Source organism: Oncorhynchus gorbuscha, linkage group LG08 (assembly GCF_021184085.1).
Source record: "Oncorhynchus gorbuscha isolate QuinsamMale2020 ecotype Even-year linkage group LG08, OgorEven_v1.0, whole genome shotgun sequence".
NCBI lineage: Eukaryota > Metazoa > Chordata > Actinopteri > Salmoniformes > Salmonidae > Oncorhynchus > Oncorhynchus gorbuscha.
This window is the reverse complement of record NC_060180.1, coordinates 18527020-18550629: the sequence shown is the minus strand read 5'-3', so window position 1 is coordinate 18550629 and position 23610 is coordinate 18527020. Positions and strand designations below refer to the sequence as shown.

The 23610-nt window shown below is 43.3% G+C and overlaps 1 protein-coding gene across 3 annotated transcripts in view; it reads left to right on the top strand.

Annotated features, from left to right (window-relative positions):
• The first annotated feature begins 1619 nt into the window (after positions 1-1619).
• Positions 1620-23610, top strand: part of ddx43 (DEAD (Asp-Glu-Ala-Asp) box polypeptide 43) — a 41190-nt gene continuing 19199 nt past the window's right edge. For 2 of the 3 annotated variants that reach the window (XM_046358680.1, XM_046358681.1), the window contains exons 1-4: positions 1620-2423; positions 2561-2616; positions 16013-16136; positions 23413-23580. In XM_046358680.1, the coding sequence (XP_046214636.1) occupies positions 2093-2423; positions 2561-2616; positions 16013-16136; positions 23413-23580 (679 nt within the window). In that variant the 5' untranslated portion in view covers positions 1620-2092. The remainder of the gene's footprint in view (positions 2424-2560; positions 2617-16012; positions 16137-23412; positions 23581-23610) is intronic. The other variant, XM_046358682.1, reaches the window with a different exon arrangement.

Here is a 23610-nt window from a genome sequence, read left to right as displayed (position 1 = left end):
TTAGAAGGTCAAATGTGGGTGATGGAGGGTGATTCTCCTATATACACCAATCAATATACACCCCCATCTTTGATACTACCGCCTATGCCCTACTATGCTAAAATGTCTGTGTGAGAGGAAGCTCCTCTAAGTCTGGTTCATGTTGGTTTCAAAAACCAAGTGGGAAGGTGGTAATTACCAGTTGTGAAGTCATAAATACCAGTTGGATGCATTCATGAGCTATGAACTTGTTGAGAAACACTGACTGGCTAAAAAACAAGCTGTGTCATCCATGAACTAAAGGTACAGCTATCATGCTTGTAAACAAACTAGGTAGGTGACGTCAAAGGTCAGCATGTGGAAGACGTCAGAGCTCAGGGATGGTAAATAAGTTTTCCACTAGTAAATACGAGTTTGAGGGGGGTTCAAGTAAATTTTTCCCAATCATATGTGGTAAATAACACCTTCCCACTTTGTTATGAATGCAGCACGACTCCTAAAAAAAACTAGTGGAATGTTCAATTAAATGGAAACAGAATTGTACTGAACGACCAGTTGAAAAACAGGGAGGGGTTGGTTTGTGGGTTCAAAATACACTGCTCCCCTTTAAATACGTCACTCATTGCTTCAAGCCACACCCACCTGCCGATTGTTTTATTATTATTTTATTTAACTTAACACCTGCCGAACATAATATTATTGAGGTAATTTCCTTAGTAGGTGAAGTCAGTATGTGTGAGAAGTTGGAGCTCAGGGATGATAGAAGAGTTTCCCCACTAGTAATTACGAGTTGGAGGGGTGTTCAGTGGATTAGTGATGGGCATTCAGGCTCTTTTCAGTGACCCGGGTTGTTCGGCTCAGCTCACCAAAAGGAGCCGGGTCTTTTGGCTCCCAAACGGCTCTATTTTTTCAAGTCAAACAGTTTGCGATAGTTTGACTATGATTGGTGTTAAAACAATTCTAATTAAATTATTAAAATCATACTCTACCTTTACCACAATGTATTTAAAAATGCATGGGTTTGTTATGAAAAAGAATGCTATTAACATTTGCATTTATAGTATAACTTTTTAATGTATATAAAAAGTGCATATAAATCTAACCATTCTAAATGAATACAATCTGAACAGCATAATAGAATATTGCACCATATCATTTAAAAAGAAATAACAATTTGCAAAACTGCAACAGCCCACAAATTTAAATAAATGTAAAAAATGAAGGATGCTATTACACATGTGCATTTGAAGTATAACTTTTGTAACGTATATAAACAAAGTGCATTTAAATGTAACAATTCAAAACAAATACAATCTGAACAACATAATAATATAATTTTGCACCATATCAAAGTAACATAAATAACAATGTGCAAAACTGCAGCATTCCACTTAAAACATTAAACTGGTCTCTCTTTTCTCTCTCTTCTTTATTGCCATGTTATAACCAGCAGCACACAGCAATGCTGACCATATTTTGCTTTTATGGGAGATTTGCATTCAGAAATGCAAGCTGCCTCACTTTAGAGGGGCTAATGCGGTTCCTTCTCTCAGTAAATATTTGTCCCGTTTTCGAGAAGACCCTCTCAGAGGAAACGGATGTGGCCACTATGCAGTGTCTCCCTGTCATGGCTTTAGTAAACTGTGGGTAGACAGAGGCTTTGTTCTTCCACCAGCTCAGATCTGCAGATCTTTCAGAACGAATGTGTGTGCGCTTGAGCATTTAGGCCTATATTATTATTATTTCGTTCTTTGAAGTAGTTAATTTTATTCATTTAAATATTTTGATTATTCATATCTTAATTTTGCCGGCTCTTACCTGTTCGCGAACGACCCATCACTACAGTGGGTGTTTTTCCAGTTGAATGTGGTAAATATCACCTTCCCATTTGTTTATGAACGTAGCATAATCTCACCTAGTGAGGAAGACAAAAACACACAAAAAACAATCCTCCGAAAAAGTTTAGATGGATTTTCATCCACCCCACTAAACTGCAAACAACTGATTGTGTGAAAAATAGAAAGGTCACAAACCGGATGTTTAGGGACCACAATTGGCGTCAGGTGAGATGATATCAAATTAGCTGGCCAGTTATCGCACATTCTCGTTTGTAATGTCGGACTGGGAGGAGGAAAACGATGTACCTACGCCTGCTACCACAGCACCACCCACAGATTGGAGGTCTTCGTGGAAAGGGGGTGCGAAGGAAAATGTGTGTTTTGGGATGGGAAATGCAGGTGGTTTCAGAGCGCCAAGAGAGAGAGGGGATCCCAACGGTTCGCATTGTCAAAATTGGAGGGACAGCTATGGTGGCAACGACCGCGTGTTCTCCAGAAGTGGAGATCTTTATGCCTGTGGGCGCAGAGGCCGTGGCGCAGACGGGTCGGCTTCAACTCCGCCAGTCACCTTCACGGTGGAAAATACCTCAATTGGAAGGGTTATAGGTAGGTCAACAACAAAAACATTCCTCACAACAAAGCTGCTATGCAAATACTAGTTAGTTGTTAGCGATAGCTAGTTAGTAAAGTTAGCTTGGCAAGTCTTGCATGTGCACTAGATCATGCTATGCTTCATTCAACAGGTCGCGGTGGAGCTAAAATACGTGAACTTGAAGAAACCAGTGGTGCACGAATCAAGGCAAGTAGCCAACTAGTAACTAGCTAGCCAATAGTAGAAAGTTGCAATGTATAGGTATAATGTAGCCAACTTTAGCTTGCTAGTTATCTAACAAAAATAATTGAGGCAAAGTGACTGACACCAACATGATCAAATTGTAATGTTATTTGTCACATGCCCCGAATACAACAGGTGTAGAAATGCTTACATAGAAGCCATTAACCAACCAACGCAACCAACGCAATAAATTAGAGTTAAGAAAATATTTTATAAATGGACTAAAGTAAAAATAATAATAATTTAATAAATCTAAAAGTAACACTAACATGTACATAACAATAACGAGGCTATATACAGGGGGTACCGAGTCAATGTGCGGGGTACAGTGGTTAGGTCTGAAATGTCAAGTAGTGATGCTAACTGGTTCTTTTGGAAAGAATGTGGTTGTTTGCTTTTTCTGGCTATCAAACCTAACCCCATGAAAGTTATTACTGCATTAGCATCGAATAGCCCACGCGATATGCCACCCATTTCAGGCAAGTTAGGAACCAATTTACACAGGCAAAGATTCACTTTTTCAATCAGAAATGTGCATCCTGTAGCACTAACTCCAAAAAGTTCTGGGACACTGTAAAGTCCATCCTCCTCCCAGCTGCCCACTGCACTGAGGCTAGGAAAAACTGTCACTACATATAAATCCATGATAATTGAGAATTTCAATAAGCATTTTTCTATGGCTGGCCATGCTTTACACCTGGCTACCCCTACCCTGGTCAACAGCCCTGTACCCCCCCCCCCCCCCCACACACACACACACACACACAGAAACTTGCCCAAGCCTTCCCCATTTCTCTTTCATCCAGATAGCTGATGTTCTAAAAGAGCTGCAAAATCTGGACCCCTTCAAATCAGCCGGGCTAGACGATCTGGAAATCAGAGTTTACCCTCTCTTTCTAAAATTATCCGCTGAAATTGTTGCAACCCCTGTTACTAGCCTGTTCCACCTCTCTTTCGTATCATCTGAGATTCCCAAAGATTGGAAAGCTGCCTTGGACATCCACCTCTTCAAAGGGGGAGACACTCTAGACCCAAACTGCTACAGACCTATATCTATCCTACTCTGCCATTCTAAGGTCTTCGAAAGCCAAGTTAACAAACAGATAACCGACCATTTCGAAACCCACCGTACCTTCTTCTGCTATGCAATCTGGTTTCAGAGCTGGTCATGGGTGCACCTCAGCCATGCTCAAGGTACTAAACGATATCATAACTAGAGGTCGACCGATTAATCGGAATGGCCGATTAATTAGGGCTGATTTCAAGTTTTCATAACAATCGGAAATCGGTATTTTTGGACACCGATTTGGCCCTTTCCCCCCCTTTTTTTACACCTTTATTTAATCTTTATTTAACTAGGCAAGTCAGTTAGAACACATTCTTATTTTCAATGATTGCCTAGGAACGGTGGGTTAACTGCCTCGTCCAGGGGCAGAACGAAAGATTTTTACCTTGTCAGCTCGGGGGATTCAATCTTGCAAACATACAGTTAACAAGTCCAACGCTCTAACCACCTGATTACATTGCACTCCACGAGGAGACTGCCTGTTATGCGAATGCAGTAAGCCAAGGTAAGTTGCTAGCTTGCATTAAACTTATCTTATTAAAAACAATCAATCATAATCACTAGTTAACTACACATGATTGATTGATATTACTAGTTTATCTAGCATGTCCTGGGTTGCATATAATCGATGCGGTGCGTATCGTTGCTCCAATGTGTACCGAATCATAAACATCAATGCCTTTCTTAAAATCAATACACAGAAGTATATATTTTTAAACTTGCATATTTAGCTAAAAGAAATCCAGGTTAGCAGGCAATATTAACCAGGTGAAATGGTCACTTCTCTTGTGTTCATTGCACGCAGAGTCGGTGTATATGCAACAGTTTGGGCTGCCTAATTTGCCAGAATTTGACATAATTATGACATAACATTGAAGGTTGTGCAATGTAGCAGGAATGTTTGGACTTATGGATGCCAACAGTTAGATAAAATACGGAACAGTTCTGTAATTCACTGAAAGAATAAATGTCTTGTTTTCGAGATGATAGTTTCCGGATTCGGCCATATTAATGACCTAAGGCTCGTATTTCTTATCATGTTACAATTAAGTCTAGGATTTGATAGAGCAGTCTGACTGAGCGATGGTAGGCAGCAGCAGGCTCGTTTTGCCAGCAGCTGTTTATGACTTCAAGCCTATCAACTCCCGAGATTAGGCTGGTGTAAACAATGTGAAATGGCTAGCTAGTTAGCGGGGTGCTCGCTAATAGCGTTTCAAACGTCACTCGCTCTGAGACTTGGAGTGGGGTTTTCCCTTGCTCTGCATGGGTAATGCTGCTTCGAGAGTGGCTGTTGTCGTTGCGTTGCTGGTTCGAGCCAAGTAGGAGCAAGGAGTGGGACAGAAGCTATACTGTTACACTGGCAATACTAAAGTGCCTATAAGAACATCCAATAGTCAAAGGTTAATGAAATACAAGTGGTATAGAGAGAAATAGTCCTATAATAACTACAACCTAAAATTTCTTACCTGGGAATATTGAAGACTCATGTTAAATGGAACCACCAGCTTTCATATGTTCTCATGTTCTGAGCAAGGACCTTAAACGTTAGCTTTCTTACATTGCACATATTGCACTTTTACTTCTCCAACACTTTGTTTTTGCATTAGTTAAACCAAATTGAACACGTTTCATTATTTGAGGCTAAACTGATTTTATTGATGTATTATATTAAGATAAAATAAGTGTTCATTCAATATGGTTGTAATTGTCATCAAAAATACATCGGCTTTTTTGGGTCATCCAATATTCGCTATCTGCGTTGAAAATCATAATCTGTCGACCTCTAATCATAACCGCCATCGATAAGAGACAATACTGTGCAGCTGTATTCATCGACCTGGCCAAGGCTTTCGACTCTGTCAACCACCACATTCTTATCGGCAAACTCAACAGCCTTGGTTTCTCAAATGACTGCCTCGCCTTCGCCTGGTTCACAAACTACTTCTCAGAGAGTTCAGTGAGTCAAATTGGAGGGCCTGTTGTCCGTACCTCTGGTAGTCTCTATGGCAGTCTAAATGCATGCTCTTCAACCGATCGTTGCCCACACCTGCCCGCCCATCCAGCATCACTACTTTGGACGGCTCTGACTTAGAATATGTGGACAACTACAAATACCTGGTTAGACTGTAAACTTTCCTTCCAGACTCACATTAAGCATCTCCAACCCAAAATGAAATCCGGAATCGGCTTCCTATAATGCAACAAAGTCTCCTTCCACTCATGCTGCCAAACACACCCTCGTAAAACTGACTATCCTACCGATCCTTGACTTCGGCGATGTCATTTACAAAATAGCCTCCAACACTCTACTCAACAAATTGGATGCAGTCTATCACAGTGCCATCCGTTTTGTCACCAAAGCCCCATATACTACCCACCAATGCAACCTGTATGCTCTCGTTGGCTGACTCTCTCTTCATATTCATCGCCAAACCCACTGGTTCCAGGTCATCTATGCCTTTACTAGGTAAAGCCCCGCCTTATCTCAGCTCACTGGTCACCATAGCAGCACCCACCCGTAGCACGCGCTCCAGCAGGTGTATCTCACTGGTCACTCCCTAAGCCAATTCCTCCTTTGGCCGCTTTTCCTTCTAGTTCTCTGCTGCCAATGACTGGATCAAACTGCAAAAATCGCTGAAGCTGGAGACTCATCTCCCTCTAACTTTAAGCACCAGCTGTCAGAGCAGCTCACAGATCACTGCAACTATACATAGCCCATCCAACTACCTCATCCCCTATACTGTTATTTATTTAGCTCTTTTGCACCCCAATATCTCTACTTGCACACTCATCTTCTGCATATCTATCACTGCAGTGTTTAATTGCTATATTGTCATTACGGCCTATTTATTGCCTTACCTCCCTTATCCTACCTCATTTGCACACACTGTATATAGACTTTTTTCTATTGTATTATTGACTGCATGTTTATTTATCCCATTTGTAACTCTGTTTGTGTCACACTGCTTTGCTGTATCATGGCCAGGTCGCAGTTGTAAATGAGAACTTGTTCTCAACTAGCCTACCTGATTAAATAAAGGCAAAATAAAAAATTACTGAAACTCTGTTACCTTAATGAATGAACAATGTTAGTGAAAAGCTGTGAACAACAGTGCGTCAGTAGCTAATAGCTAGCTCGTATAATAACGTTAGCTAGTAACTAGTTTATATGTAATATGAATGCATTTACCTGACAACTCAATTGGAAATGCTAATTATACATCAATATGTTTGCTTTTCCTAATGGGTTTGCATTTTTTGCGACAAAATTGAAATGGAAAAAAAAATATAGCATTTTAATAATTGAGTATGCATAATGCCTGCCAATTTGAAAAATGTCATGGTACTGTCCATTACAACACCGACACATTAAAAATAAATACATGTAAATGCTTAAATGACATTTCTCATGTTTTACATTTCTTCGTGACATGAATTGTGACAAAAAGAACATGAATTCTCAATTGCAATAGATAATCATTTGCCATACTCTATGATTTAACTGTCAATCAAATGATTAATGATTAATGAAATTCAATTAACCAATTGCAATGCTTAATTTGGCTTTTTTATTTCCCAATTGCTCCTTAGTGTTAATTTTTTCGATGTGTTAGACCTGACAATCAAACAGTGGGTGGAGTTTTGGTAAGCAGAAGAGGTTGCCTGGTCATGCTAGTTATGCTCAGACAAATACCGGCGCTCTTAATTTTGTAAACTATTTCTGGATCAGAGGAAGTGGTGAAGCTGTACTATATACTGAATAACTCTGATAATCTTTGCTATGCTGGCTTGGACAGGCGGTGAGCAAGGAGTTCGCAGGGGGAGACAGACTGGGCATGGTGCTTGCTGCTAGCAACGATGGCTAATATATGTAGTTAGCGATCTAGGTTAGATACAGCGCCATTAGAAAGTATTCAGACCCCTTGACTTTTTTTCACATTTCGTTGCGTTACAGCCTTATTCTAAAATGATTGGTGATTTTTTTTAAAGCCTCAGTAATCTACACACATAATGACAAAGCAAAACAGATTTTTAGAAATGTTTGCAAATGTATAAGTATTCAGACCCTTTGCTATGTGAGACACAGAATTGAGGTCAGGTGCATCCTGTTTCTGTTGATCATCCTTGATGTTTCTACAACTTGATTTGGAGTCCACCTGTGATAAATTAACTTGATTGGAAATTATTTGGAAAGGCACACCTGTCTATATATAAGGTCCCGCAGTTGACGGTGCATGTGCGAGCAAAAATGAGGCCATGAGGTCGAAGGAATTGTCAGTGGCGTGCCAAGACAGAATTGTGTCGAGGGCACAGATCTGGGGAAGGGTACCAAAAACATTTGGCAGCATTGAAGTTCCCCAAGAACAGTGGCCTCCGTCATTTTTAAATGGAAGAAGTTTGGAACCGCCAAGACCCTTCCTAGAGCTCGCTTCCCGGCCAAACTAAGCATTCTGGGGAGAAGGGCCTTGGTCAGGGAGGTGACCAAGAGCCTGATGGTCACTCTGACAGAGCTCGAGAGTTCCTCTGTAGAGATGGTTGTCCTTCTGGAAGGTTCTCCCATCTCTGCAGCACTCTACCAATCAAGCCTTTATGCTAGAGTGGCCAGACTGAAGCCACTCCTCAGTAAAAGGCACATGACAGCTCACTTGGAGTTGGCTAAAAGGCACCTAAACTCTCAGACCATGAGAATCCAAGATTTAACTCTTTGGCCTGCCTGAATGCCAAGTGTCACGTCTGGAGGAAACCTGGCATCATCTCTACGGTGAAGCATGGTGGTGGCAGCATCATGCTGTGGGGATATTTTTCAACAGCAGGGACTGGGAGACTAGTCAGGATCAATGCAAATATGAACGTGCAAAGTTTTATTTTAAGTACAGAGATCCTGCAAGAGTGGTGTCTTTGAATGTCCTTGAGTGGGCCAGCCAGAGCCCAGACTTGAACCCGATCGAACATCTCTGGAAAGACCTGAAAATAGCTGTGCAGCGACGCTCCCCATCCAACCTGACAGAACTTGAGGATCTGCAGAGAAGAATGAGAGAAACTTCCCAAATACAGGTGTGGCGAGCCTATATAGTCATACCCATGAAGAATCAAGGCTGTAACCGCTGCCAAAGGTGCTACAGCAAAGTACTGAGTAAAGGGTCTGAATACTTATGTAAAAAAAAAAAACATTTCTCTTATGGTGTGCACTTGCAAACTCCATCATGGAAGTATGCAAGTGCACACTTCGGGAGAATTCTGCAACAAGTCCAAATCATTTGAGGGACTGCATATGACGAAGGGTGCTCTCGGTCTGTTCAGTGTGTGATAGTGTCTTTTGAGTTACACAATCACTCAAGTAATGACTTGGAAACATACAGTACCCAGTATCCACCTCTAAGCTTAGTCTCTGCCTCTTATCTATCCAAGTAGTTAGTAGTACCTAATTTGGGATACTTACTTGTAAATGTCCTACATGTGGACCCCCCCCCCAAAGGAAAAAAAAGCTAAACAAAATGTTCTATGGTACGTGTGACGTTACACTATATAGTTTGACATGCTTTCAGATAATTCCTTTGTTTTTGAATAGCAACATACCATTAGTGATTCCCTCTAGAGTTACGTTAGTGCCACATCTGGAAGGAGAATAAATAACCTTGCTAGCTAGTCATACAGCTACTTGTTTGAATGTGAACCAAATGTGAAATTACAAGACACAAAAGCCACTTGCTGTACCTAAAGGTGTTCCACAATGGTGTCTTGTTGCGAAGCTAGACAGTGTCAGTGGGCTAGCTAGTTAACGTTAGCCAGTAACGGTAGCCAGTAATGCTTCTTCATAGCCAGCAAGCTACTATGTGGACATGTGCTCGTCAAACATCTCATTCTAAAATCATGAGCATTAATATGGAGTTGGTCCCCCCCCCCCCCTGCTGCTATAACAGCCTCCACTCTTCTGGGAAGGCTTTCCACTAGATGTTGGAGCATTGCTGCGGGTGCTTGCTTCCATTCAGCCACGAGCATTAGTGAGGACGGGCACTGATGTTGGGTGATTAGGCCTGGTTCACAGTCGGAGTTCCAATTCATCCCAAAAGTGTTTGATGGAGTTGAGGTCGGGACTCTGTGCAGGCCAGGCAAGGTCTTCCCCACCGATCTCACCAAAACATTTCTGTATGGACCTCGCTTTGTGCATGGGGCAATGTCACGCTGAAACAGGCACAGAATTGTTGAATGTCAAAACAGCCCCAGATCATTAGTCCTCCTCCACCAAACTTTACCGTTGGAACTATGCATTTGGGTAGATAGCGTTATCCTGGCATCTGCCAAACCCAGATTCGTCCGTCGGACTGGTAAAGTGTGATTCATCACTCCAGAGAACGCGTTTCCACAGTCCAATGGCGGTGAGCTTTATACCACTCTGGAGATCTTAGGCTTGTGTGTGGCTGCTCGGTCATGAAAACCAATTTCATGAAGCTCCCGATGAACCGTTCTTGTGCTAACGTTGCTTCCACAGGCAGTTTGGAACTCTGTAGTGAGTGGACAGAAGATTTTTACGTGCTTCAGCACTTGGAGGTCTCGTCCTGTGAGCTTGTGTGACCTTTCAACTTAACAATAACAGCACTTACAGTTGACCTCTAGCATGGCAGAAATCTGACAAACGGACTTTTTGGAAAGTTGGAATACTATGACAGTACCATGTTGAAAGTCCTGCAGTAAGGCCATTCTACTGCCAATGTTTGTCTATGGAGATTGCAATGCTGTGTTCGGTTTTATATACCTGTCAGCAACAGGCGTGGCTGAAATAGCTAAATCCACTAATTTAAAGGGGTGTCCACATACATTTGTTTACATAGCTACTAGTGGCTAGCTAACATATCTTGTGTCCCCTCCACTGAGCTTTATTGTTCCCTACTGCAAATTCCTCGCACACTGGCTGTTCTTCTGTTGGGTCTCTCCATGGCTGTTGACAGCCTAAAACTCCATCAATACAGCTTCTGCCAAAAATGACTTGCTAGCAGGCATAGGCAGCCTCTCTTCCTTACCGAAACCCTGTGCGCAGTGATTGACAATCAACACAGGTCAAACAATAATGCGAATGAGGAAACAAAATAGCGAAATTAAGCATTACGATTCATTTATCTAATTTGATCATTTGAATTTTGAGTCTTAAACCTCACAGATTATGGAAAGGCCGTGTCAATTGAGAATTACTATTTTTGTCAGAGGGAAATGAAATGGCACTTTTTTTTGTAAAGATTTGCCATTTTTAAGCATTTTAGATTTTTAAGTGTGTGTGTTGTACTGGATAGTACCATGAAAATAAAATATCAAACACACTTGGCTATTTTTCAAATTGGCAGACATTATGCATACCAGTCATGAAAATGATAATGCAATATATTTGTTATGCGTTTTGTGACAATTCAAATTGAAATGCAATCTGTTTAGGAAAAGGAATTGTAGAAATGATATTGATTTATATTTTGCACATTTGCATTTCTAATTTTTTATTTTTTATTTCACCTTTATTTAACCAGGTAGGCTAGTTGAGAACAGGTTCTCATTTGCAACTGCGACCTGGCCAAGATAAAGCATGGCAGTGTGAACAGACAACACAGAGTTACACATGGAGTAAACAATTAACAAGTCAATAACACAGAGAAAAAAAGGGGAGTCTATATACAATGTGTGCAAAAGGCATGAGGAGGTAGGCGAATAATTACAATATTGCAGATTAACACTGGAGTGATAAATGATCATGTATAGGTAGAGATATTTGGTGTGCAAAAGAGCAGAAAAGTAAATAAATAAAAACTGTGGGGATGAGGTAGGTGAAAATGGGTGTGCTATTTACCAATAGATTATGTAAGGCTGCAGCGATCGGTTAGCTGCTCAGCTAGCTGATGTTTGAAGTTGGTGAGGGAGATAAAAGTCTCCAACTTCAGCGATTTTTGCAATTCGTTCCAGTCACAGGCAGCAGAGTACTGGAACGAAAGGAGGCCGAATGAGGTGTTGGCTTTAGGGATGATCAATGAGATACACCTGCTGGAGCGCGTGCTACGGATGTGTGTTGCCATCGTGACCAGTGAGCTGAGAGTCGCTCTGGATAAGAGCGTCTGCTAAATGACTTAAATGTAAATGTAAATGTAATAAGGCGGAGCTTTGCCTAGCATGGCCTTGTAGATGACCTGAAGCCAGTTCGTCTGGCGACGAATATGTAGCGAGGGCCAGCCGACTAGAGCATACAAGTCGCAGTGGTGTGTAGTATAAGGTGCTTTAGTGACAAAACGGATGGCACTGTGATAAACTGCATCCAGTTTGCTGAGTAGAGTGCAATTTTGTAGATGACGTCGCCGAAGTCGAGGATCGGTAGGATAGTCAGTTTTACTAGGGTGAGCTTGGCAGCGTGAGTGAAGGAGGCTTTGTTGCGGAATAGAAAGCCGATTCTTGATTTGATTTTCGATTGGAGATGTTTGATATGGGTCTGGAAGGAGAGTTTGCAGTCTAGCCAGACACCTAGGTACTTATAGGTGTCCACATATTCAAGGTCGGAGCCATCCAGTGTGGTGATGCTAGTCCGGCATGCGGGTGCAGGCAGCGATCGGTTGAAAAGCATGCATTTGGTTTTACTAGCGTTTAAGAGCAGTTGGAGGCCACGGAAGGAGTGTTGTATGGCATTGAAACTCGATTGGAGGTTAGATAGCACAGTGTCCAATGACGGGCCGAAAGTGTATACAGTGGTGTCATCTGCGTAGAGGTGGATCATGGAATCGCCCGCTGCAAGAGCAACATCATTGATATATACAGAGAAAAGAGTCGGCCCGAGAATTGAACCCTGTGGCACCCCCATAGAGATTGCCAGAGGACCGGACAACATGCCCTCCGATTTGACACACTGAACTCTGTCTGCAAAGTAATTGGTGAACCAGGCAAGGCAGTCATCCGAAAAACCGAGGCTACTGAGTCTGCCGATAAGAATATGGTGATTGACAGAGTCGAAAGCCTTGGCAAGGTCGATGAAGACTGCTGCACAGTACTGTCTTTTATCGATGGCGGTTATGATGTCGTTTAGTACCTTGAGTGTGGCTGAGGTGTACCCGTGACCGGCTCGGAAACCGGATTGCATAGCGGAGAAGGTACGGTGGGATTCGAGATGGTCAGTCACCTGTTTGTTGACTTGGCTTTCGAAGACCTTAGATAGGCAGGGCAGGATGGATATAGGTCTGTAACAGTTTGGGTCCAGGGTGTCACCCCCTTTGAAGAGGGGGATGACTGCGGCAGCTTTCCAGTCCTTGGGGATCTCAGACGATATGAAAGAGAGGTTGAACAGGCTGGTAATAGGGGTTGCGACAATGGCGGCGGATAGTTTCAGAAATAGAGGGTCCAGATTGTCAAGCCCAGCTGATTTATACGGGTCCAGGTTTTGCAGCTCTTTCAGAACATCTGCTATCTGGATTTGGGTAAAGGAGAACCTGGAGAGGCTTGGGCGAGGAGCTGCGGGGGGGCCGGGGCTGTTGGCCGAGGTAGGAGTAGCCAGGCGGAAGGCATGGCCAGCCGTTGAGAAATGCTTGTTGAAGTTTTCGATAATCATGGATTTGTCGGTGGTGACCGTGTTCCCTAGCCTCAGTGCAGTGGGCAGCTGGGAGGACGTGCTCTTGTTCTCCATGGACTTCACAGTGTCCCAGAACTTTTTGGAGTTGGAGCTACAGGATGCAAAATTCTGCCTGAAGAAGCTGGCCTTAGCTTTCCTGAATGACTGCGTGTATTGGTTCCTGACTTCCCTGAACAGTTGCATATCGCGGGGACTGTTCGATGCTATTGCAGTCCGCCACAGGATGTTTTTGTGCTGGTCGAGGGCAGTCAGGTCTGGAGTGAACCAAGGGCTGTATCTGTTCTTACTTCTGCATTTTTTGAACGGAGCATGCTTATCTAAAATGGTGAGGAAGTTACTCTTAAAGAATGACCAGGCATCCTCAACTGACGGGATGAGGTCAATGTCCTTCCAGGATACCCGGGCCAGGTCGATTAGAAAGGCCTGCTCACAGAAGTGTTTTAGGGAGCGTTTGACAGTGATGAGGGGTGGTCGTTTGACTGCGGCACCGTAGCGGATACAGGCAATGAGGCAGTGGTCGCTGAGATCCTGGTTGAAGACAGCGGAGGTGTATTTGGAGGGCCAGTTGGTCAGGATGACGTCTATGAGGGTGCCCTTGCTTACAGAGTTAGGGTTGTACCTGGTGGGTTCTTTAATGATTTGTGTGAGATTGAGGGCATCTAGCTTAGATTGTAGGACTGCCGGGGTGTTAAGCATATCCCAGTTTAGGTCATCTAGCAGAACAAACTCTGAAGCTAGATGGGGGGCAATCAATTCACAAATGGTGTCCAGGGCACAGCTGGGAGCTGAGGGGGGTCGGTAGCAGGCGGCAACAGTGAGAGACTTATTTCTGGAGAGAGTGATTTTCAGAATTAGTAGTTCGAACTGTTTGGGTATGGACCTGGAAAGTATGACATTACTTTGCAGGCTATCTCTGCAGTAGACTGCAACTCCTCCCCTTTAGCAGTTCTATCTTGACGGAAGATGTTATAGTTGGGTATGGAAATCTCTGAATTTTTGGTGGCCTTCCTGAGCCAGGATTCAGACACGGCAAGGACATCAGGGTTAGCAGAGTGTGCTAAAGCAGTGAGTAAAACAAACTTAGGGAGGAGGCTTCTGATGTTGACATGCATGAAACCAAGGCTTTTTCGATCACAGAAGTCAACAAATGAGGGTGCCTGGGGACATGCAGGGCCAGGGTTTACCTCCACATCACCCGCGGAACAGAGAAGGAGTAGTATGAGGGTGCGGCTAAGGGCTATCAAAACTGGTCGCCTAGAGCGTTGGGGACAGAGAATTAGAGGAGCAGGTTTCTGGGCATGGTAGAATATATTCAGGGCATAATGCGCAGACAGGGGTATGGTGGGGTGCGGGTATGGCGGAGGTAAGCCCAGGCACTGGGTGATGATGAGAGAGGTTTTATCTCTGGACATGCTGGTGGTAATGGGTGAGGTCACCACATATGTTGGAGGAGGGACAAAGGAGGTATCAGGGGTATGAGGAGTGGGGCTAGGGGCTCCATAGTGAACTAAAACAATGATAACTAACCTGAGCAACAGTATACAAGGCATATTGATATTTGGGAGAGACATACAGTGAGGCATACAGTAATCACAGGTGTTGAATTGGGAAAGCTAGCTAAAACCGTGGGTGAGACAACTGCTAATCGGCTAGCATAACAACAGCAGGTAAAATGGCATTGACTAGGCAACGGGGCCGACAGATAAAACAAACAAGCAGAATCGAGTACCGTGATTAATGGACAGTCCAGCATGCATCAGCTATGTAGCCAAGTGATCAGAGTCCAGGGGCAGGGGGGCTGGCGAGTGTTATCCAGGTTAAGAAAACTAACAATGACTAAGTAGCTTGTAGCTAGCTGGTAGCTAAATAGCTTGTAGCTAGCTAGCTGGTAGCTAAATAGCTTGTAGCTAGCTAGCTGGTAGCTAAATAGCTTGTAGCTAGCTGAGTTTCGGCAGCTTGCATAGTATAATTAGCTAGCTCTAAGAGTATGGGTTACCATTAGGCTAGACAACTAATCTCAATTCCATGATTTACGATGGAGTTGAGCGGCCGCTATTGTGGGCGGGCTGGAGCTCTGACTGGAGCTCTGACAACACATTATGAAGTTTTTAACAATGTCATTTTTAAATGCAGGCTTTTTTGGGGGTTCTGAAAGCCACCAAAAGTAAAGTATATAACTTCATTTTATGACACCAGAGCTCCATTCCGCAACATTCAAATCAATGGAAGCCAGAAAAGTGGTAAGAATCTGGAAAAAGATATTGTCAGCTAGGCTGAATTCTGTGCCAGAATTAAGGCTACTGACTATCTGACAGACTCACTAACCTGTTGAACTCGTCATCTGTCTTCACGAATCCACAGGACATAAAACAATCGAGGTAAGATTGATATCGATTTTCAGACATGACTGATTTCCTTTTTTTTTTGTGTACGCTTTTTATATTAATTTGATTTGAAATGTCCTGTTTTACACTTGTTTTTGAGAGAAATATTTGAAACTCTGTGAAATGTCAATGGAGCACTGAGCTTAAACCAAGTTGTTTTATTTTTAAACCCTTTTACATTTAATTCAACTTGTGTCGTGCTAATTTTGCCAACTGCTGAAACAACTTTGAAGACAGTTCAAAGAACAATTTTCTACACTGCAGCTAATCAATTGCCCTCCCCCCGTAGAGTTAACCTCCCTACGTGTGTTTGTGTTGTAGATCAGCAAGGGGGACTATGAGGGTGAGGTGCATATCTTCGGGAGCAGCAAGGTTCAACAGAAGGCCCGAGAGATGATCGAGGAGTTGGTAGCCGGAGACAGTGGCCCTGGGGGATTCCGCAGAGGTAAAACACACTTAAACCAATAGGAAAGGGAGAGAGCACTGAGTGTGGTACTGTAAACTGCAGATTGGACGGCGGTACATTCATGCTGCAAACAGCCTGTTCCATCTAATCCCAAAAATGCTATATATTTGATTGAGGTCTGAGAACTGCTCATGCCACTCAATTAAACTTAACTCTCGTGTTCCAGGCAATGTTTTTCCACTCCTCAATTGTCCAGTGTTGCTGATTGCATGCCCATTGGAGCCGCTTCTTCTTGTTCTTAGTTGTAAGAGTGGGAACCCAGTGTGGTCGTTTGCTGCAATAGCCCATCCGTGACAAGGATCAACGAGTTGTGCCTTCTGAGATGCCATTCTGCACACCATTGTTACACTGCGCTGTTATTTGACTGTTTGTGGCCTGCCTGTTGGCTTGCACTATTCTTTCCATTCACCTTTGACCTCTCATCAACAAGCTGTTTTCGCCCACAGGAATGTTACCTACTAGATGTTTTTTGTTAGTTGCACCGTTCTCGGTAAACCCTAGACACTGTCGTATGTGTGAAAAGGCCAGAAGGACGTTAGTTTGACATACTGGATCCGGTGAGCCTGTTATCTACGATCATACCAGTCGCTTAGGTCACTTGATTTGCCCCTTCTAACGTTCAATCAAACAGTAACTGGATGCCTGTCTGCCTGCTTTATATGGCCAGCCACGTAACTCACTGTCTGTAGGAGTGATCCATTTTTGTGAATGGGGTCGTGTACCTAATAAACTGGCTGGTGAGTATGTGTTCTTGAAGGACCTCTTCAACTATATAGCTTTTTGCATTTACTTTGATCTCGTCTTAAATGCCACTTTTCAACTTTTCATTCGACCTCATTCGTTATCTTCAGCACCAAACCAGTGTCTACATATTTGAAACCGGCGTGTTACAAATAAAAACATGTATATTATTAATATGTATAAATAATATATATATGTGTGTGTGTGTGTGTGTGTGTGTGTGTGTGTGTGTGTGTGTGTGTGTGTGTGTGTGTATATACACACACACACACACACACACACACACACACACACACACACACACACACACACACACACACACACACACACACACACACACACACACACACACAGAGTACGAGTCAAAATGTTTGTCCACCTACTCATTCAAAGGTTTTTCTTTTATTTGGACTATTTTTGATATTATGGAATGATAGTGAAGGAAGACATCAAAACTATGAAATAATACACATGGAATCATGTAGTAACCAAAACAAGTGTTATCCAAATCAAAATGTACTTTATATTTGAGGTTCTTCAAAGTAGCCACCCTTTGCCTTGATGGGACCACCCATACGTAGAATGTATGCACACATGACTGTAAGTTGCTTTGGATAAAAGCGTCTGCTAAATGGCATTTATTATTATTATTATTATTATTATGACAGCTTTGCACACTCTCTGCATTCTCTCAACCAGTTTCACCTGGAATGCTTTTCCAACAGTCTTGAAGGAGTTCCCACATATGCTGAACACTTGTTGGATGCTTTTCCTTCATTCTGCGGTCCAACTCAACCCCAACCATCTCAATTGGCTTGAGGTTGGTTGATTGTGGAGGCCATGTCATCTGATGCATCACTCCTTGGTCAAATAATCCTTACACAACCTGGAGGTGTGTTGGGTCATTGTCCTGTTGAAAAACAAATGATGGTCCCACTAAGAGCAAACCAGATGGGATGGTGTATCGCTGTGGTAGCCATGCTGGTTAAGTGTGCCTTGAATTCTAAATAAATCAGTCCTCAGCAAAGCACCATCACACCACCACCTCCATGCTTCACGGTGGGAACCACACACGCGGAGATCATCTGTTCACCTACTCTGCGTCTCACAAAGACACGACAGATGGAATCAAAAATCTCAAATTTGGTCTCATCAGACCAATGGACAGATTTCCACTGGTCTAATGTCCATTGCTAGTGTTTCCCTGCCCAAGCAAGTCTCTTCTTATTATTGGTGTCCTTTTAGTAGTCTTTTCTTTGCAGCAATTCAACCATGAAGGGCTGATTTCAAGCAGTCTCCACTGAACAGTTGGTTTTGAGATGTCGTTTTCTAGAACTCTTTAGCATTTATTTGGTATGCCAATTTCTGAGGCTGGTAACTGTAATGAACTTATCCTCTGCAGCAGAGGTAACTCTGGGTCTTCCTTTCCTTTGGCGGTCCTCATGAGTAGCCAGTTTCATCATAGTGCTTGATGGTTTTTGCGACTGCAATTGAAAGTTTCAAAGTCCTTGAATGTCTTAAAGTAATGATGGACTGTTTCTCTTTGCTTATTTGAGCTGTTCTTGACAAAATATGGACTTAGGGCTATTTGGTAAAATACTATCTTCTGTATACCAACCCTACCTTATCACAACACAAGTGATGGGCTCAAACACAACCTCTACAGGATTGGTGGGTCCCCCTCGGGATGGTTGAGCTTACGTAGACTAATGCGATTAGCATCTGATATTGTCAGAAAGCTTTAATTGTTGGTAATTTAACTGCACTGTCCAATTTATAGTAGTTATTACAGTGAAATAATACCGTGCTATTTTTGGGGGGAGTGTGCAGTTATGAACCTAAAGTTATTAATAAACCATTTGGGCAGTGGTTCATTGGGTCAGTCTAAAACTTTGCACATACACTGCAGCCACAGTGGCCAAAATATAAATTGCGCCTGGGCTTGAATAATACATTATGGCCTTTCTCTTGCATTTAAAAAATGATGGTACAATTTTATTTTATTTTACATGTTTTTTTTTGTTGTTTTGTATTATCGTTTACCAGATCTAATGTGGTGTTGTAGTCTCCTACATTCATTTCACATTGCCACAAACGTAAGTGTTTCCTTTCGAATGGTATCAAGAATATGCATTAGGTTAATTAAAAAGGAAAGAAATTCCACAAATGTACTTTTAACAAGGCATACCTATTAATTCAAATCAAATCAAATTTTATTTGTCACATACACATGGTTAGCAGATGTTAATGCGAGTGTGCGAAATGCTTGTGCTTCTAGTTCCGACAATGCAGTGATAACCAACAAGTAATCTAACTAACAATTCCAAAACTACTGTCTTATACACAGTGTAAGGGGATAAGGAACATGTACATAAGGATATATGAATGAGTGATGGTACAGAGCAGCATACAGTAGATGGTATCGAGTACAGTATATACATATGAGATGAGTGTGTAGACAAAGTAAACAAAGTGGCATAGTTAAAGTGGCTAGTGATACATGTGTTACATAAGGATGCAGTCGATGTTGTAGAGTACAGTATATACATATGCATATGAGATGAATAATGTAGGGTAAGTAACATTATATAAGGTAGCATTGTTTAAAGTGGCTAGTGATATATTTACATCATTTCCATCAATTCCCATTATTAAAATGGCTGGAGTTGGGTCAGTGTCAGTGTGTTGGCTGCAGCCACTCAATGTTAGTGGTGGCTATTTAACAGTCTGATGGCCTTGAGATAGAAGCTGTTTTTCAGTCTCTCGGTCCCAGCTTTGATGCACCTGTACTGACCTCGCCTTCTGGATGATAGCGGGGTGAACAGGCAGTGGTTCGGGTGGTTGATGTCCTTGATGATCTTTATGGCCTTCCTGTAACAACGGGTGGTGTAGGTGTCCTGGAGGGCAGGTAGTTTGCCCCCGGTGATGCGTTGTGCAGTCCTCACTACCCTCTGGAGAGCCTTACGGTTGAGGGCGGAGCAGTTGCCGTACCAGGCGGTGATACAGCCCGCCAGGATGCTCTCGATTGTGCATCTGTAGAAGTTTGTGAGTGCTTTTGGTGACAAGCCGAATTTTTTCAGCCTCCTGAGGTTGAATAGGCGCTGCTGCGCCTTCTTCACGACGCTGTCAGTGTGAGTGGACCAATTCAGTTTGTCTGTGATGTGTATGCCGAGGAACTTAAAACTAGCTACCCTCTCCACTACTGTTCCATCGATGTGGATAGGGGGTGTTCCCTCTGCTGTTTCCTGAAGTCCACAATCATCTCCTTAGTTTTGTTGACGTTGAGTGTGAGGTTATTTTCCTGACACCACACTCCAAGGGCCCTCACCTCCTCCCTGTAGGCCGTCTCGTCGTTGTTGGTAATCAAGCCTACCACTGTTGTGTCGTCCGCAAACTTGATGATTGAGTTGGAGGCGTGCGTGGCCACGCAGTCGTGGGTGAACAGGGAGTACAGGAGAGGGCTCAGAACGCACCCTTGTGGGGCCCCGTGTTGAGGATCAGCGGGGAGGAGATGTTGTTGCCTACCCTCACCACCTGGGGGCGGCCCGTCAGGAAGTCCAGTACCCAGTTGCACAGGGCGGGGTCGAGACCCAGGGTCTCGAGCTTGATGACGAGCTTGGAGGGTACTATGGTGTTGAATGCCGAGCTGTAGTCGATGAACAGCATTCTCACATAGGTATTCCTCTTGTCCAGGTGGGTTAGGGCAGTGTGCAGTGTGGTTGAGATTGCATCGTCTGTGGACCTATTTGGGTGGTAAGCAAATTGGAGTGGGTCTAGGGTGTCAGGTAGGGTGGAGGTGATATGGTCCTTGACTAGTCTCTCAAAGCACTTCATGATGACGGAAGTGAGTGCTACGGGGCGGTAGTCGTTTAGCTCAGTTACCTTAGCTTTCTTGGGAACAGGAACAATGGTGGCCCTCTTGAAGCATGTGGGAACAGCAGACTGGTATAGGGATTGATTGAATATGTCCGTAAACACACCGGCCAGCTGGTCTGCGCATGCTCTGAGGGCGCGGCTGGGGATGCCGTCTGGGCCTGCAGCCTTGCGAGGGTTAACACGTTTAAATGTCTTACTCACCTCGGCTGCAGTGAAGGAGAGACTGCATGTTTCCGTTGCAGGCCGTGTCAGTGGCACTGTATTGTCCTCAAAGCGGGCAAAAAAGTTATTTAGTCTGCCTGGGAGCAAGACATCCTGGTCCGTGACTGGGCTGGATTTCATCTTGTAGTCCGTGATTGACTGTAGACCCTGCCACATGCCTCTTGTGTCTGAGCCATTGAATTGAGATTCCACTTTGTCTCTGTACTGACGCTTAGCTTGTTTGATAGCCTTACGGAGGGAATAGCTGCACTGTTTGTATTCAGTCATGTTGCCAGACACCTTGCCCTGATTAAAAGCAGTGGTTCGCGCTTTCAGTTTCACGCGAATGCTGCCATCAATCCACGGTTTCTGGTTAGGGAATGTTTTTATCGTTGCTATGGGAACGACATCTTCGACGCACGTTCTAATGAACTCGCACACCGAATCAGCGTATTCGTCAATATTCCCATCTGACGCAATACGAAACATGTCCCAGTCCACGTGATGGAAGCAGTCTTGGAGTGTAGAGTCAGCTTGTTCTGACCAGCGTTGGACAGACCTCAGCGTGGGAGCCTCTTGTTTTAATTTCTGTCTGTAGGCAGGGATCAGCAAAATGGAGTCGTGGTCAGCTTTTCCGAAAGGGGGCGGGGCAGGGCCTTATATGCGTCGCGGAAGTTAGAGTAACAATGATCCAAGGTTTTACCACCCCTGGTTGCGCAATCGATATGCTGATAAAATTTAGGGAGTCTTGTTTTCAGATTGGCTTTGTTAAAATCCCCAGCTACAATGAATGCAGCCTCCGGATAAATGTTTTCCAGTTTGCAAAGAGTTAAATAAAGTTCGTTCAGAGCCATCGATGTGTCTGCTTGGGGGGATATATACGGCTGTGATTATAATCGAAGAGAATTCTCTTGGAAGATAATGCGGTCTACATTTGATTGTGAGGAATTCTAAATCAGGTGAACAGAAGGATTTGAGTTCCTGTATGTTTTCTTCATCACACCATGTCCCGTTAGTCATGAGGCATACGCCCCTCCACTCTTCTTACCAGAGAGATGTTTGTTTCTGTCGGCGCGATGCGTGGAGAAACCCGTTGGCTGCACCGCCCTGGATAGCGTTTTCCCAGTAAGCCATGTCTCCGTAAAGCAGAGAACGTTGCAGTCTCTGATGTCCCTCTGGAATGCCACCCTTGCTCGGATTTCATCAACCTTGTTGTCGAGAGACTGGACATTGGCAAGAAGAATACTGGGAAGTGGTGCAGCGATGTGCTTTTTTTTCTTGGGGAGGCAGATCCACAGGATCCTGTTTGTAAGGCAGAACACAGGTCGCGGAAAACATATTCTTGGTGTACTGATGGTGAGTTGACGCTGATCTTATATTCAGTAGTTCTTCTCGACTGTATGTAATGAAACCTAAGATGACCTGGGGTACTAATGTAAGAAATAACACGTAAAAAAACAAAAAACTGCATAGTTTCCTAGGAACGCGAAGCGAGGCGGCCATCTCAGTCGGCGCCGAAATGCATTCCAGGTGACTACCTCATGAAGCTGGTTGAGAGAATGCCAAGACTGTGCAAAGCTGTCATCAAGTCAAAGGGTGGCTACTTTGAAGAACCTCAAATATAAAGTATATTTTGATTTGGATAACACTTGTTTTGGTTACTACATGATTCCATGTGTGTTATTTCATAGTTTTGATGTCTTCACTATTATTCTACAATGTAGAAAATAGTACAAATAAAGGAAAACCCTGAATGACTAGGTGTCCAAACTTTGGACTGGTACTGTATATATATTTTTTTACTGTAATGCCTTTTGTGACCGAACACTAGCACTTTACTTTTTACCCCCTACTAGCACTCTTTGCTGATTTAACTTCTTTATTGAGGAGAAATGTCATGTGGTTGTCTCACCTAGAGATCTTAAGATGCACTAACTGCTAAATGACTAAAATGTAAAAAGCTAAAGGGCCTAAAACATAAACACATGGTAGGATTAAAAGTAACAAAACGGTGATCTTCATAACCTGCAGAGATTTTTCTAGCCAGAGGGAGGGTATTTTCTTTTTCCCTACGTTACAGTACATTTCATAGTGTTTGAAAATCACTGTTTTTAAAATGTTTTAACTTTTGATGTCATCGGGTAGAACTTTGTTAAAATATTAAGTTATATTACAAAATGTGGAAATGAGGTTAAAAAGTGGTGGAATTGGTGGAATTGCCCTGTTGCGTTTTTTAAATTTCACTAACATCACATATTTTGCTGTATCAAGTTATTGTTCTTACAGTATAGAGTTCTCTGAAGCTTTTCATTGTCTGCTTTCCATGAAGGCTTTCCCTGCGATAACGGGCCTCCAGTATTGTCCGGTGGACTCATCTAGTGAACGAGACTACTAGTTCATCAGACTGAGTTTCTTTGTGTATTGCATTATCTCTCAGAACCTGGGTGTGATGGAAAATTTGGGGGTGCTGGTGACGGAGGCAGGAGCGGCTCCATCTGGTCAGCTGCAGCCCTGCAGGCGTCTCTGGAGGACAGTCCTCCACAGGCCATCGACTGGGTCTCCATGAGGGCCAACCGGCACAAATACGAGGAGATGAAGTGGCAGGGTGAGTGGGGGAGATGCATGCACAACACAG